The sequence below is a fragment of the Giraffa tippelskirchi genome, chromosome 5 (assembly GCF_054371585.1).
Source record: "Giraffa tippelskirchi isolate mGirTip1 chromosome 5, T2T-mGirTip1v1.2.pri, whole genome shotgun sequence".
Lineage (NCBI taxonomy): Eukaryota > Metazoa > Chordata > Mammalia > Artiodactyla > Giraffidae > Giraffa > Giraffa tippelskirchi.
In genome coordinates this window covers 49,600,505-49,616,604 of record NC_137279.1, presented here as the reverse complement: position 1 = coordinate 49,616,604, position 16,100 = coordinate 49,600,505, and the positions used below count along the sequence as shown (strand labels likewise).

Genomic DNA, 16,100 nt, shown 5'->3' with positions numbered 1-16,100 from the left:
TGGACTAAAAGGCATCACTTGTTAGCATCTGTCCAGCGATAATTATATTAAAAAAAAGTTTATTTTCAATAAAAGTGAAGACCAAAAGTTAGGTTAAAAATCTATTTTACCTAAAGGAGACAAACTAAAGCAGGGATCGGCAAACTAGACCAACTCTGCCCATAGTTGTTTAAATTCATATATTTTTAATTTTTTCCCATTGGTTTGGGTAACAACCACTTTAACTAGTATAGTCATACTCAGCTATCATTCTTTCCCCCCTCCACAACTGTTTTTTAAGACCTGTGAGCTAAGAATTTTTTTTTTAATCTCTTAAAAGAAATCTTTTAAAAACAAGCAGAAACAGACAAACAAAAAACAAAGAACATGAAGACAGACCACATATGGTCCTGAAGGTCTAAAATATTTATATGATCATTTACTGAAAATGTTTGCTGACCCTGGACTAAAGGAAGACGTGCAAAAGCCAAACTAACTTCACTATTTAAAGTATTGAATTTAAAAAATTCAAATAAAGGATAGAAAACATACAGTTAAACTTCCACACCAGTATTCTTGCCTAGGAAATCCCACAAAGTCTAAGCCTGGTGGGCGACAGTCCATGGGGTCGCAAAGAGTCGGACACAACTGAGTGACTGAGCACAAACTTCCATTAAACCTGGTGAACTGAATATACACAATTACATCTGATCCTCAATGATACCCCACTAACAGGAATAAGGAACTAATTTAGAGAACACTGAAAAGGCTCAGGAATTGAAGATACCAGGTTCATTAAAAGCTAGAGTCGAGATAAAAATAGGGATTTTGGCTTAAAAACTATCTAAAGAGCAGGTACCCCTACCTCCCATTTTGTTTGGCAACCCCAAGCAGGCAGATGGCTACCTTGCCCCTACTTTAACAAAGGCAGTATGTATTTAGCAGACAGGTATACTCGAGAACACAAATCACATATACTCAGGTGGGAGGACATCAGCCTAAGAGTAAACTAAAGGAATAAAAAGAGAAATGAAATGAACGTTACCCTAGTAAATGGTAAACAACTTCCACCCACGCTCCGTTCTCCTGTCTAGTGCCAAAATATTGGCAGCTAGATTCATACACTCCAGGCAGGAGAAAGGAATATTCTCATGAAAAAAACTGGCCTAAGATAAAAGACCGGCACATACAGGTTTGAAAGGTACTGATTAAATATCAGATTTAGAGGTCCTCAATGAAACTTCTGCCTCATCACCTACAATAAAAGCTGTACTCAAGGTTACAGTTGGCTCTCCAATGCCTTACCCTTTAACAAGAATGAATGCCCAAGGATCACCCAACATTTGAGAAAGCTCCCAACATGGAGGGCGCGGGGGGCGGGGTGGGGGGAACGTAAAAGAAATTTTCCAATAGGGAAAAAAAAAAAGGTCTAAAAGAAAAGGAATTCCGGAAGAAATTTTAACACCACAGAGAGGTGAAAGAAATTTTCAGGATGGCAGTAAGCAGAGACTCAACAAAAGAGAAAGCTAAGACTGGATCAAAAATTTAAGAACATCTAGGAGAGATGTTTTTTCAAAAAAGAGTTTACCTGAGAACAAAGAAAACAAATGATAATTACTTCTAACCACACAAAAGTCAAAGTGTTTGTATAAGAACCAAAATATAATCAAAGTGTGTGATCTGTCTCAGCTATAAATAATACAAATAGAAACTGAGTGATTTAATCACAAATGCGGTATCATAAAATTGGGAGTGTGGGAAGGAGGAAGAGAGAGGCACATATATATAAGTTGCTTTAAAAAAAAAAAAAAAGCAGCAGCAGGAAAGTTTTTTAAGACCTGTGAGCAAACACAAACACAAACACCAGGAGAAACAGCTAAAATAATGGAGAGTGGCTGCCTTGGGGGAGAGGGTCTTGGAGATGGGACAAGAAACAGGAGATAGCTATTTTTCATTATAAATTTTATATTACAACTTGGCCTAACTGCCTTGGTTTCCACTTTGATAAAAAGGTAAAATGAATAAACACATTTGCTCCATTTCAGTAATCAGTTCATAAGAGATTACAACATGTGGTAGGCATAATAATACTCCCCTCAAAAGACATCCACATCCTAATCCCCACAATCTCTAGTATATTCCTGTGAGTATATTAGGTTACATGAAAAGGGGGAATTAAGGTTGTAGCTGACCTTACCCTAGACTACCCATATGGGCACAAAGGAATCACAAGAGTCCTTATAAATGGAAGAAGAGAAAGAACACGCAGAAGAAGGTATGAAGATGTTATGCTGCTAACTCTGAAGATGGAAGAAGGGGATCACATGTGAAAGCATGCAGCTGGTCTCCTGAACGTGGAAAAAGCAAAGCAAAAGATTCTCCCCTAGAGACTCCAGAAGGAACTCAGCCCAGCTGACACCTTGGTCCTAAGCCAGTGAGACCCATTCTGAACCACTAACCTCCAGGACTATAAAATAGTATGTGTTGTTTCAAGCCACTAAATTTGGGGTGACATACTTTCCCAAGTTAATAAAGATAGAAATGGCTTCTAGATTTGTTGTTCAGCTGCTAAGTCATTTCTGACTCTTTGTGACCCCATGGACTGCAGCATGCCAGGCTCCTCTGTCCTCCACTATCTACTGGAATTTGCTCACATTCATTTTAATTGCGTCAGTGATGCTATCTAACCATCTCATCCTCGGCCACCCTCTTCTCCTCCTGCCTGAAATCTTTTCCAGCATCAGGGTCTTTTCCAATGAGTAGGCTCTTCACATCAGGTGGCCAAAGTATTGGAGCTTCAGTCTTTTCCAATGAGTAGGCTCTTCAATCAGGTGGCCAAAGTATTGGAGCTTCAGTTCTTCCAATGAATACTCAGGGCTGATTTCCTTTAGGATTGACTGGTTTGATCTCCCAGCAATCCAAGGGACTCTCAAGAGTCTTCTACAGCACAATTTGAAAGTATCAATTCTTCGGCTCTCAGCCTTCTTTTATAGTCCTACTCTCACACCCACACATGACTACTGGAGAAATCATAGCTGTAACTATATGGACCTTTGTCAGCAAAGTGATGTCTCTGCTTTATAATACGCTGTCTAGGTTTCTCATAGTTTTTCTTACAAGGAGCAAACGTCTTCTAATTTCATGGCTGCAGTCACCGTCCACAGTGATTTCGGAGCCCAAGAAAATAAAATAAAAATGTGCTTTCACTTTTTCCCCTTCTATTTGTCATGAAGTGATGGGATCAGATGCCATGATCTCAGCTTTTTCAATGTTGAGTTTCAAGCCAGCCTTTTCACCCTCATCAAAAGAACCCCATGACAGTATGAAAAGGCTTCTAGATTACATTCCCATTAAATTTTAAGTATTTAACTTTACAGTTCTAATAAGACAGCATAAATAATTTTGATAATAGTCTTATAATCACAGCGACCAAGCCCAAAGCACTGAATGATTACCCTTCCACCCGAAATCAATTATACAAAAGGTTATTAGTCTCACACATCAATTGCTAGAGTAAGTTTACTGAGAAATATTTTTCTCTTCTCTCTGGAGGGAAAGATAGAGGAATATAACAAATTATTTCAATGTTCCTTCTAGCCTTTATCTTATGAAATGAAAGCTAATAAAATCTATGGGTTGGAAAGGATATTAAAGATAGATGACTGAATTGTACAATCAAAGTTCAAATCCTCTCTACATAACCACTTGGTCTACAATAATTTGTTACTGGACACATTATATAATTTATGTGAGGAAGGGAGAAATCAAAGTATAGAGTTTCTGTATGCTATGGAAGTTATCAGTTTAGATAGTATAACTATAAAATATTTTATATATGCCTCACAGTAACAGCAAAGAAAAAAATCTGAGGTAGATACATAAAAGATTATGATAAAGAAATCAAAAGCGTAGCCACCTAATAATTGTTAACGTATGTTTGAACACTTCCTGGTGATAGGAATTCACTGTCTCAAACAGTATATTCCATGTTTGGATGGATAGCTGTGATTTTTAGCTCTTTATTCTGATTAGATTCTTCTTTTATCCACAGGGTCTATTTCTAGTCCTTGGCATTAAATAAAACATATCTAACAGATCAGACCTCAGAAACAAACAAACAAATGCCACAGAACACCACACATCATACTTGCCCGGAGTTCTCTATTCTTTAGGCAAAGTATTTTCAGCTTATTCATTCATACTTACCTCCTAAAGACTTGTGTTTAAATCTCAGTTCTGTTATTTCTGAGCCTCAGTTTTGCTATCAATAAAATGGAGAAAATAACTTCTTTTTTTTGTGAAGGGTGGAAATAATGTGTTCCGAAGTCTTGACACAGTGCCTGCATAGAGCAGACATTCACTAAGCAGCAGCTATTATAATGATGGCGGGGATTCAAATTCCCACAATATACAAGTTGCTCTCTTCTGAATTAGCTCCATTTTGTCTTTAACTCAATGAATGATCCCTCAAACTGAAAGCAGTATCCAGTGATTGTCTGAACTGTGTGGATGAGAGCAGGACCACCTCTCTCTTCTCTCATTCCAGATACTGTATTTCCACCAAAGCTGCTGCTGCTAAGTCACTTCAGTCGTGTCCGACTCTGTGCGACCCCACAGACGGCAGCCCACCAGGCTCCCCTGTCCCTGGGATTCTCCAGGCAAGAACACTGGAGTGGGTTGCCATTTCCACCAAAGCAGTTGAAGCTCAAATCTGTTTCTTTTTTTGTGGCCCTACCACTGTTGCCTGGCGAAAATACACATCGAATAAAATCCACCTTTTAGAAATATTAAAATTAAAACCACATCTCTCCCATGTTCAATTAAGAAAAAAAAGTGATCTATTTTTTATATATCTGATATATTCTTGTACTACTTATAAGAAAGCATAATAAATGCAGTATTTCTGAGTTAATGTATATGCAACTCTGTAAACTGCCTAGCCTGCATGAAGTGCTTAATAAAGGTTGATCCCCTCCTACTAATTCAACACACTCCATAATAAATTCTTGGTAATCTCTTCTCTTCAACAACATAAGCAGTCACAGGATACCAACTGCTAGGTACTCTGCTAAGAGTTTATAAATAAGTTGAGTAAAGGAAGGCAGAATTTAAACAACTGAGTGACAAAACTAGGAATTAGTACCCCAGGTAGTATTCACTCCAGAGCTCAACTGCCTAAATACTGAAGCAGAGAAGCTCTCATTTTAGCTAACTATAAAAGTAAACATTATCTTCTTCTGGGGGTTGGTTACCAAAATGTACTCACTTGCAAAAATTCATCAAGTATCACTTATGATTTGTATACTTTTCTGCAGGGGTAGTAAACAAATGGGAGGCCTCAGGTAAATATTAAAATCACAATAAAACATCCATAAATATAAACATACATATGTATATATCCTTGAATACCTCATATTCAAAGGAAAATTTTAGTTCAGTTCAAATCTAATACGAAATAGCAAATAAGAAAAGAAAATGTTTAAAAGGCATTATATTCCTGGTGGTTATAATTTTCTTTCTTTGTCTCAGGTCTACACATCCTCCTATGCTATATACTTATACCTAAAGACAAAAAAGAAGAGGAAAATAAACTCAAAATTAACAGATATTCAGCAGTAACAATTAAACCTGAAATTATCTGAGGCTAGTCCACTTAAGTCCAGGAGGCACACACTAATTATATGTGTCACTGAAGAATAAATTACAGCTTTACAGCATTCTAAAACATTAATGGAGCCATTTATAAAAGTTCTTGGAAGTGCATATATTTAAAGAAGACAAAAGAAAATGGAACCATTCAGTATGTCCATATAATTGCTTCTCTGTTATCAGCAATATAACACCATGTAATAGATAGCAATGCATTAACAATTCCATAGAAAAACTGAGTCTAAAACTTTAGTTCCCTCCAAATTCAACTACAGCTTCCTCTTACATATCATACTCTCAAAAACTTACCACTCCACACACACACACCCCTAGATCTGTCTATTGAAATAATGACCAATCTAGTAGCAATGAGTGCCCACTGCTAACATCCTGATTATGGCTCTTCAAATGCCACTTTCCACTAAAGGAACCAAGTCTCTTTGGAGAAATGGCTGATTCCAATGGAGACAGGAAATGCATACGATGAATCTAGACTATTTCATTATATCAGAGAGCAAAGAAGCTATGGAAGACTACTAGTCATGTCAAAGGAACTTAGGAGCCAATCTGAAGAGACCTACCACTTGCTAAAGATGGTACAATTTGAGCATCAATAATAACAGCTCTCAAAATAGTATCTGATACTTAGCAAACATCTGCTCAATAACTGGTGGCAATTATTAGTCTAGAATTTTAAATGAAGGTAACCACCTACCAGCTAACAGAGTGAGATAAAGTTATTAGAGAAGGAAAACCTCACTTCTAAGAACTCTAAAAATCAAAACACAACTTCCCAGATTAACTATATCCAAGAAGTATAAGGGCTCCAGTAAAGGCAACCAATTTAGTCCTTAACCCAAAGAGATAAGAAAATCAGCTTAATCTTGCTAAACTAGAGTAGGGCAACTTTGCTCCTCCTTTTAAAAACCTTCAATGGTTCCTCAGGGTCTGACAAAAAGGTTATTTACAATGCCATTCAAGTCCTTACATAGATATGACACCAACTTAGCTTCCCAGTTCTCTCCATCAAACTACCTAATCCCTACTTGCCATTTCCCAGACACACAGAACTTTTCCTTCTCTGGAAGAGCATCTGCTCTCTGGATCCTCCACACTGTGTTGCAGTTGCCACTGAGGCTTTAACTCCTTGGACTATAAGTTTCATAACAGCAAAAGGAAATATACTATTCATTTACAGTGGCAGCCTAATATAAAACTTTATCCATAATAAGGATTCAACAACTCAGCTTAGGTGATAAAATGCTAACTTACATTTGCCAATATTTTCATCCATTATTTCACTTTTACCATCAAAAACTAAGAGGTTAGGCAGTTGACACAATGGGTTCAGTCACTGGCCTATGATCACTGTGATAGAGACAGAATAAGAAACAGAGTTCCTGATTCTTAATCCAAGTTATTTTCAATCGAAAAAGATGCACACGCTTTCAAGATTCATATTTATTCCACAGCAAAAGATAAAATATAATGTTATTTCTAATTCATGTGAGATACAAAAACCACAAAATAGTGATTTATTAAAGTCCCCGAAAGACTGATAAAAATGTCAAGTATTATGCAGGAAAAGGGTTTTCACACATTAATTCAAAGGCAGCAACATTTGACTCACCCCACTTTCCATAACCCTTCTGACTGCTTTTAGATCCTTCCTCCCTCCCCTCAACCTAAATCAGGAACCTCATATACTAATAGCTTCTTCACTGCTAACTATGTAATGATCCATGCAAAAATGTAGCTTTTAATTGCCAGACTGTTATTTCTCTTTTTAAGTACTTGGATACCACTTTGAGAGCTTAACTTTGGAACTTCCTGAACCATACCTATCAATGTAGCTTTTTCCCTCTAAGGTGACTATAACTAGGTTCCCAAATTACTGGTCCCCCTAGGAGTCTTACCATTTGACAAACATGTTAAAATAATGGGAGGTTTAGAGCACTAAATTGTAAACGTGAGATATCAAATTTCATTTAATCCAGCCATATATATTTATATATATAAACAAATTGAGTCTGAAAGAAAAAAGTTAATTGGCTGCTGCTGCTGCTGCTGCTGCTAAGTCGCTTCAGTCGTGTCCGATTCTATGCGACCCCACAGACGGCAGCCACAAGGCTCCCCCGTCCCTGGGATTCTCCAGGCAAGAACACTGGAGTGGGTTGCTATTTCCTTCTCCAATGCATGAAAGTGAACAGTGAAAGTGAAGTCGCTCAGTCGTGTCTGACTCTTAGCGACTCCATGGACTGCACCTACCAGGCTCCTCTGTCCATGGGATTTTCCAGGCAAGAGTACTGGAGTGGGTTGCCAGTGCCTTCTCCGAGTTAACTGGCTAGGAGTAGGTTAATAGAATCGAGAGGGATTTTCCTGGTGGTCCAGTGGTTAGGACTTAGTACTTTCACTGCTGTGGCCTCGGTTCAATCCTTGGTTGGGGAATTGGGATCATGCAGGTTGCCTATTAAAAAAAAAAAAGAGTCCTCTGGAGAAGGGAAAAGCTACCCACTCCAGTATTCTGGCCTGAAGAATTCCATGGACTGTATAGTCCATGGGGTCGCAAAGAGTCTGACATGACTGAACGCCTTTAAAAAAAAAAGAGTCCAGAGCTTCTTGACTCCCAAGCAATGCTAAATTTATTGCACATTAACGGTGTTTTAATTTTTCAAAGAGGACACTACTACTATCTTCAAATATTATTTGACTCAGAAGATATAACTATCCATTTCTTTCTTTCTTAGTCATATGGCAAAAGTTAGGATTAGAAGTTCATTCTTCTCTATTCTTACACATTGTTCTGCTAAGATACACTTTAATCTTATCGTACACTGGAAAAATAAGTTCCAAAGATAAAAATTTAAAGTAAAATATAGTTACATAAATTGTACAGAAACCACCAAGTTTTTACGTAAGCGGTAGTATATCCTTACCTCAGGAAACTAAATTCAAGCCAGTGATCCAAGGGTCAAGTGTTCCAAAACTCAGTAGACATTACCAATTCCCCAAACTAGCAGAGGGCTGAACTCTTGGCGCAAGGACCATGAATATCTCAAGGGTCAACTTTTTAATAGAAAATGCAGTGAGTATAGATACCAGAAAGGGAACTAGGTGGTGGGATGAATTAGGAGAATGGGGCTGACATATGCACACTACTATATATAAAATAACTAATGAGAACCTACTGTAGCACACAGGGAACTCTACTCAAAGCTCTGTGGTGACCTAAATGGGAAGAAAATCCAAAAAAGAGGGGATATATGCATATGAACAGCTGATTCACTTTGCTGTGCAGCACAAACTAATACAACATTATAAAACAATTTTACTCCAATAAAAAAAAATTTTTAATGCAATGAATAGAGAATGACTAAATTTTCTGTAAAATTTATACAAGAAAGGCTATCATCAGTTTGCACAATTATTTTCAGAGAAAACAAGTAACTTTTGAATGCATCACTAGTTTCAACGACTCAACTTCAGCTAGTAAAATATGTACTCCAAAAGGTACTCCCTCTGGGAAAAGGTCATAAATATGCTGTTCTGGAATGTATACAGAACCTAGCAAACACTTTTAAAGTTTCATTTGCCATGTTTCTCCCTGTTCGTCTGCCCCACGAGATCTAAATATCTCATCAGTCTTTCCCACTGACAAGGTCATGTGACTCACCATTTGACAAAGTGAATCACCCAATTAAAAAAAAAAAAAAAACAAATCCAAAACCACAATTTTGCTCTAAGACAAGATTTACTACAACTAATTCTGTGAGAAATTCAGAGTCTACTTTTAGGCCTTAATATGAGAATCCACTCTTGGACCCTGGAAAAATTTTAACCATCTAGAAGTCGCTAGAACACAGCAGCTATCCCTTCTCTAATTTAGAGTTTGACAAGCTAGAAGGGATTAGCTTACTTAACTTCTTTCTCTCTGTCACATCAATGCTGCCAGGTGATTAAGCCCTATTCGAGTTTATGGATCCCCAGAATGAATGGAAAGCGTAAGAATGGAACTCATGAAAAAAATCTCTTCCATTACAGAAGAGCAAAAATCGGTGGTTCTGATGTGCCAATACACACAAGAAAAAGAATGCGACGGTTAAAAAAAAAAAAAAAAAAATCCCAGATTGGGAACCTCTGGGAAAGAGAACTCATTCTTCCATCCAGGAGCCTGGAAAACCGAGAAGCTAAATCCAGGTAAGATGCCTGGTAACCTCCAGCAGGCAGGACCTGGAAAGCTAAACCAAGGTTCCAGGCCCCTAGGGGTGTGACCTAGTGACCAAGCGGATAGTGACAAACTTCGAGTACCCCCAAGGACAGAGACCAGCTCCGGTCACCGCGGTCCCGCACGGGTAGATCAGGGCTTCTCGGGTCCAGTCTCCCCAAGGCCCTGCAGAGGCGGCGGAGGTGGGGCTTGGCCAGCTCACCTTTGAAGAAGCGCAGCGCCAGGCCGTATAGCTCCTCCAGGCCAAAGCCCCAGCGCTGCTCCAGCCGCCGCGCCTCCTCCGCCGCGCCCCCAGCCACCGCCTCCCCAGGCTCCGGCTGCTCCCCTGCGGCGCCCGGGCCCCTGCCGGACCCTGGAGGCGAGGGCGGCGGCAGAGGCGGCGGCAGCAGCGGGGCGCCCTCCGCGCCGGGTCGCTCCTCCGGGTCCGGGCTTAGCGTGAGGCCGTCGACGGAGACCTCGAGTCGCTCTGCGCTTAGCACCGCCGCCATCTCCGCCTGCTGCGCCTCCTCGGCGGGGACAGGCGGCGGCCACGTATCGACTTCCTGCTGACCTCTGACCTCCTCTCACCAACACCGGAACTTCCGCCGCTGAGTAGGCGCTAGAGTTCCCGGAGAGGGGCTGCGGCCTGGTGCCCCGCCCCCACCCCGGGGGTTTTCGGTGGGCTGCACTCCTCCACCACCCGCCCCGCCCACCAACCCGGCAGCTTTCGAACGTCCCACCCCCACCCTCACCCTCACCCGCTTCCCTTCCGGCCCTCGTTCCTTCCGGAGGGTTGGTGCTAGGCCCAGCGGCCACGGCCCTGCCGTTCTTTCCCGCAGCTCGCAGTGTCCGGCAGGGGCGGGGTCGGACGGGACCCGCGTGCAGTCTGTGCGGCGAGGGTGACTCCTGGCGGGCGCCCTACTCTTCGGGTCAGACCCTCCCCATTTATAGAGAGTTGTGTGGTTGGAGAAACTGTTGGTAACTCTTAAAGAGATGCCGAGCAAATGCCTTTTTTTTTTCCTGAGAAAGAAACTGAAGCTGCAGAGAAATCCCGCGGTTTCTGAGACTCGTAGAAGAGCATATCCTGGTTTTGCGGGAAGTGAAGCTCATACAATTTGTGGGGTCCCTATTTAGTTAAAAAGCAAAAAGTTAGAAGCAGAGAGTTAGGGAAGTGAATATATAGAATGAGAAAGAATTCACAAGTGACATTTGAAAGGTTAGCAAAACTCACAAACGTCACACAGATAAACCATAAAATTTTTAGTAACTGCCTGACGCACTTCTACAGGGTGTCAAAAAAATCCAGAAACGTAATTTTTTTTTAAGATTAAAAATGCTTTTGACAACTACGTATATTTATTTATGTGTCTCTAGACTTTTGGGGCACCATTTACGATCATTTTTCCCACTGTTTTTGTATACTTTTGATCACTTTCCTATGACAATTATTTTTTAATGTTTTCTGTAAGGAAAATAGAAAAATCAGTATTGTCTTTTTAACATGGTGATCACAATTTGTTTTTTATTATTGTTTATAAGTTTTAGCTTCACAACTTACTACTTTTTTAGGATTATTGTTAAATTTGGGAAAACATGTATGAAGCTTCTCTCATGTATGAGATGTAATATTTCAGGACTGTTTGGCTGTTTCAGTGGCAATTTATTGCTTAGTTTTTCTTGGATCTCTAGTACTCTTCAGGGCAAGATTCATCTGTGTTAAGACAGGGTCTCATTAATCAAGATGAATAAAACATGTGACTTCACATACAGACAGACTTTCTATAGTACGACTGCAGTGGAGCAGGGCCAAATGCCTTCCTTTTGTCTGTGGAAACTTTAGTCAAAGAATAAGTTCAATCTGAGAAGTGAGAAATGCTGAAACAAAGAAAAACAGTATAAGGAGACTAAATAATAATAAGTAGTCATTAAGCACACTCAAGGACTATAGATAATATTCTGAGCCATACCCTGTGAGCTGTCTTATAGATAGTAAAAAACCAGGAGGAGAAGTTAACTACGTGATGACCAGACTGTACCTAAGACTTGAGCTGCCACCATTCCGAGAATTGACCCCAAAGAAATGGGAACAAGTGCACCCCGGAACTGAAGATTAACTGTACCTAAAACAACCAAGATGATGCTAGTCAGACCATTGATGACCAATTTGAAGATGACTGTACTGTTTCTGCATGAACCCTGCCCCCCCCCCCCCCCCCCCCCCGCTTGTCAAGTGGGTAGTCGGTCTCTGGACAGATGTCTGCCACCTTCCCCTCCAGTCGCCAGCATCTGAAATAAAGCAAACTTTCTTTTCTACCAACCTGGCCTGTTTACTGGCTTTTGAGTGGCGAGCAGCCGGACTCCCCACGCATACCTTTCGGTAAAACAACTGCAAGTTTGTTTTCCATAGATACAAGAATTCCAATATATTCCATTTTGTATGATTCACACAAAAACAAAAATAAACAATTGAATATATGACATTACTTAGATTCCTGATGAATGAGAAACTTCATTTTAGGTTAGGCATTGAGAAACTTGACCCCTCCACTTAAGAGTTTTTTACTTTTGAGAGTGGGAAGGATTTTTTAATGGGCTAGTTTCTCCTTTTCTTTCAAACCTTGTTTCTCCTCTGTCGCCCATGTATTTCCTGTGCCCGGCATCACAGAACTCTTTTGCCTCTATCCCTGTACCTCTGTGACATATTGATGGCTGAGTTGGCATAATGGGCAGTAGGTGAGTTCCAGAAAGCCGTTCCTACACCCATGGTGAATAATAATTTAACAGTAGACGGAAATGACTGCAAACCATAAATGCATGCCACTAAACCCAAATGAAATGTATCCCTAAGTCAATCATTGTTCCCTTAGCCAGATCTCAAAAAAGCCAATAGCTATTCCTGCACTATTTACTGCAGAAGAGAAATGATGGAAGTTTGAATACGATGTGACAATGGTCTTAAATATCTTAATTTAGAAACTTTTATGGAAACATTTGACCTAGTGAATATATTGCCAGGGTCTCTCCAAGGGCTTTGAAGTGACTCGTGCAAGTGAGGGGCCCTGAGGCTTAAGCTTCATTAATCTATGGTAAGCCCGCATCTCAAAATGAATTCTGCTGTTCCAAGCCCAGTGAGTTTTTCCACTTAACTGGAATCTTTAGATTTAGCTTTAATTATTTAAAAAATATGCATATTAGAATTCAAGGCATTGCCTCCAAGAAGTCATATATACATTACCTTTTTGTATTCTACCTTTAGTATTCAGTAACTTTTGAGGGTGATAATGATGGTTAAATATAACTCTACTTCCTAGAATTACAGATTCTGTTTCCCAAGTTTACTATAATAAGCATTTCTTTCGTAATCAGAAAAATTTTTTTTTCCAAAGCACTGTAAATGTTAAAGCCTATAGAACACACCTAGAAAGATGGACAGGTAAAATATGATACACTGGTAATTAATGACTTTTTAAAATTGGTTTGAACTTTAACATATTGAAAATTCTTGAAAATCTGCTCATCCTCTAGAGCAAACATGTAAATCTCTTTCTAATGTAACCATCAAAGAATGCCCGAGAGGGAGTTGCACTTAGTGACTAAAACAGAATAGGGAATATAATTTTCCATTAACAACTCATGGTGGAAATGAGTTCCAGACATCTACTATAAGAGGTCAAATTTAACATGTATGAGAATCACACACAGGTCATGTTAAACTGCAGATTCTGACTTAGGAGGGAGGCCCAAGAGTGCATTTCTCATAAGCTTTCTGGGCTGATGCTGCTGTCTACAGACTACATTTCAAGTGTTTAGGAAACTTTCTCATAGCTTTATTGAGGTATAATTAACATCAAATAAACTGCAAATACTCCAAGTTTACAATTTGATGAGTTTCAACATACGCAAATACCTGTCAGACCCGTTACCACAATGAAGATGACAAAAATGTCCATCACTCTTTCTTAATGCCTCCCTCCCCCAAGACATCTCAGTAAATACTTGTTAGAGTGTGCTTGTCACAGTAGAATCTGATTTCTATAAACAGTTCAGGGAAACTACCTCTATTTCCACACTCCTGTCTTTATTTATTTATTTTTTTAAATAAATTTATTTATTTTAGTTGGGGGTTAATTACTTTACAATATTGTAGTGGTTTTTGCCATACATTGACATGAATCAGCCATGGGTTTACATGTGTTCCCCTTCCTGAACCCCCCTCCTACCTCCCTCCCCATCCCATCCCTCTGGGTCATCCCACTGCCCCAGCCCTGAGCATTTGTCTCATGCATCGAACCTGGAATGGTGTTCTGTTTCACATATGATAATATACATGTTTCAATGCTGTTCTCTCAGAACGTCCCACCCTCACCTTCTCCCTCAGAGTCCATAAGACTGTCCTATGCATCTGTGTCTTTTATTCTGTCTCGCATATAGGGTTATCATTACCATCTTTCAAATTCCATATATATGCATTAGTATACTGTATTGGTGTTTTTCTTTCTGGCTTACTTCACTCTGTATAATGGGCTCCAGTTTCATCCATCTCAATAGAACTGATTCAAATGTATTCTTTTTAATGGCTGAGTAATATTCCATTGTGTATATGTACCACAGCTTCCTTATCCATTCGTCTGCTGATGGACATCTAGGTTGCTTCCATGTGCTGGCTATTGTAAACGGTGCTGCGATGAACATTGGGGTACACGTGTCTCTTTCAACTCTGGTTTCCTCGGTGTGTATGCCCAGCAGTGGGATTGCTGGGTCGTATGGCAGTTCTATTCCCAGTTTTTTAAGGAATCTCCACACTGTTCTCCATAGTGGCTGTACTAGTTTGCATTCCCACCAACAGGGTAAGAGGGTTCCCTTTTCTCCACACCCTCTCCAGCGTTTATTGCTTGTAAACTTTTGGATAGCAGCCATTCTGACTGGCATGAAATGGTACCTCATTGTGGTTTTGATTTGCATTTCTCTAATAATGAGTGATGCTGAGCATCTTTTCATGTGTTTGTTAGCCATCTGTATGTCTTCTTTGGAGAAATGTCTGTTTAGTTCTTTGGCCCATTTTTTGATTGGGTCGTTTATTTTTCTGGAATTCAGCTGTAGAAGTTGCTTGTATATTTTTGAGATTAATTGTTTGTCTGTTGCTTCGTCTGCTATTATTTTCTCCCATTCTGAAGGCTGTCTTTTCACCTTGCTTATAGTTTCCTTTGTTGTGCAAAAGCTTTTAATTTTAATTAGGTCCCATTTGTTTATTTTTGCTTTTATTTCCAATATTCTGGGAGGTGGGTCAAGGAGGATCCTGCTGTGATTTATGTTGGAGAGTGTTTTGCCTATGTTTTCCTCTAGGAGTTTTATAGTTTCTGGTCTTACGTTTAGATCTTTAATCCATTTTGAGTTTATTTTTGTGTATAGTGTTAGGAAGTGTTCTAGTTTCAGTCTTTTACAAGTGGTTGACCAGTTTTCCCAGCACCACTTGCTAAAGAGATTGTCTTTTCTCCATTGTATATTCTTGCCTCCTTTGTCGAAGATAAGGTGTCCATAGCACACTCCTGTCTTTAAATGTGAGGAGACACAGAGTTAGCAAAAAGGTATATTTTCTGAAACCTTTCGAATATCTTCCCTGTCTGTTTCTATACAAAAACCAACCAACTTTGTTGTGTGAATTTCAGTTAAGTACCATCACATTCAGATGAAATTTACCAAAAATTTCAAATGCTTTTGAAATTTCTTCTCTAAAATCAACCTTTCCCTCTGTTCTCTCCACATATTTTCATCTTCTCCGTAGACTATTAGATCGCTAGACAGAGACTAGGTTGAATTGTATGTTTCCTGCTTCATCTGATGAGTTCATTTATTGGCCCTTGGTAAAATTTTGCAGTTAGTCATATTTAGTAATTATAATTATGGACCTCCCTGTGGATAAGAATCCACCTGCCAATCCAGGGGACATGGGTTCGATCCCTGGTCTAGGAAGATTCCACAGCAAATAAGCCTGTGCACCACAACTAGTGAGCCTGTGCTCTAGAGACTAAGAGCTGCACCTACGGAAGCCCATGTGCCTAAAGCCTGGGCTCTGTAACAAGAGAAGCCACTGCAATGAGAATCCTGCACACTGTAATGAAGAATAGCCCCTGCTGGCCACAACTAGAGAAAGCCCACGAGCAGCAACAAAGACCCAGTGCAAAAAAATAAAAATAATAAACAAAACAAATTGTTAATGATAAATACTATTCTTTAGTGCTCCTGCTTAGTCGCTCAGTTGTGTCCAACT

General features: G+C 39.7%; 1 protein-coding gene across 1 annotated transcript in view; it reads right to left on the bottom strand.

Moving 5' to 3' along the window:
* The window catches only part of ACBD3 (acyl-CoA binding domain containing 3), a 34,840-nt gene extending 24,486 nt beyond the window's left edge, over nt 1–10,354 (bottom strand). The window contains exon 1 of the mRNA XM_081491482.1: nt 10,056–10,354. Within this exon, the coding sequence (XP_081347608.1) occupies nt 10,056–10,341 (286 nt within the window). The 5' untranslated portion in view covers nt 10,342–10,354. The remainder of the gene's footprint in view (nt 1–10,055) is intronic.
* Nucleotides 10,355–16,100: the final 5,746 nt, after the last annotated feature.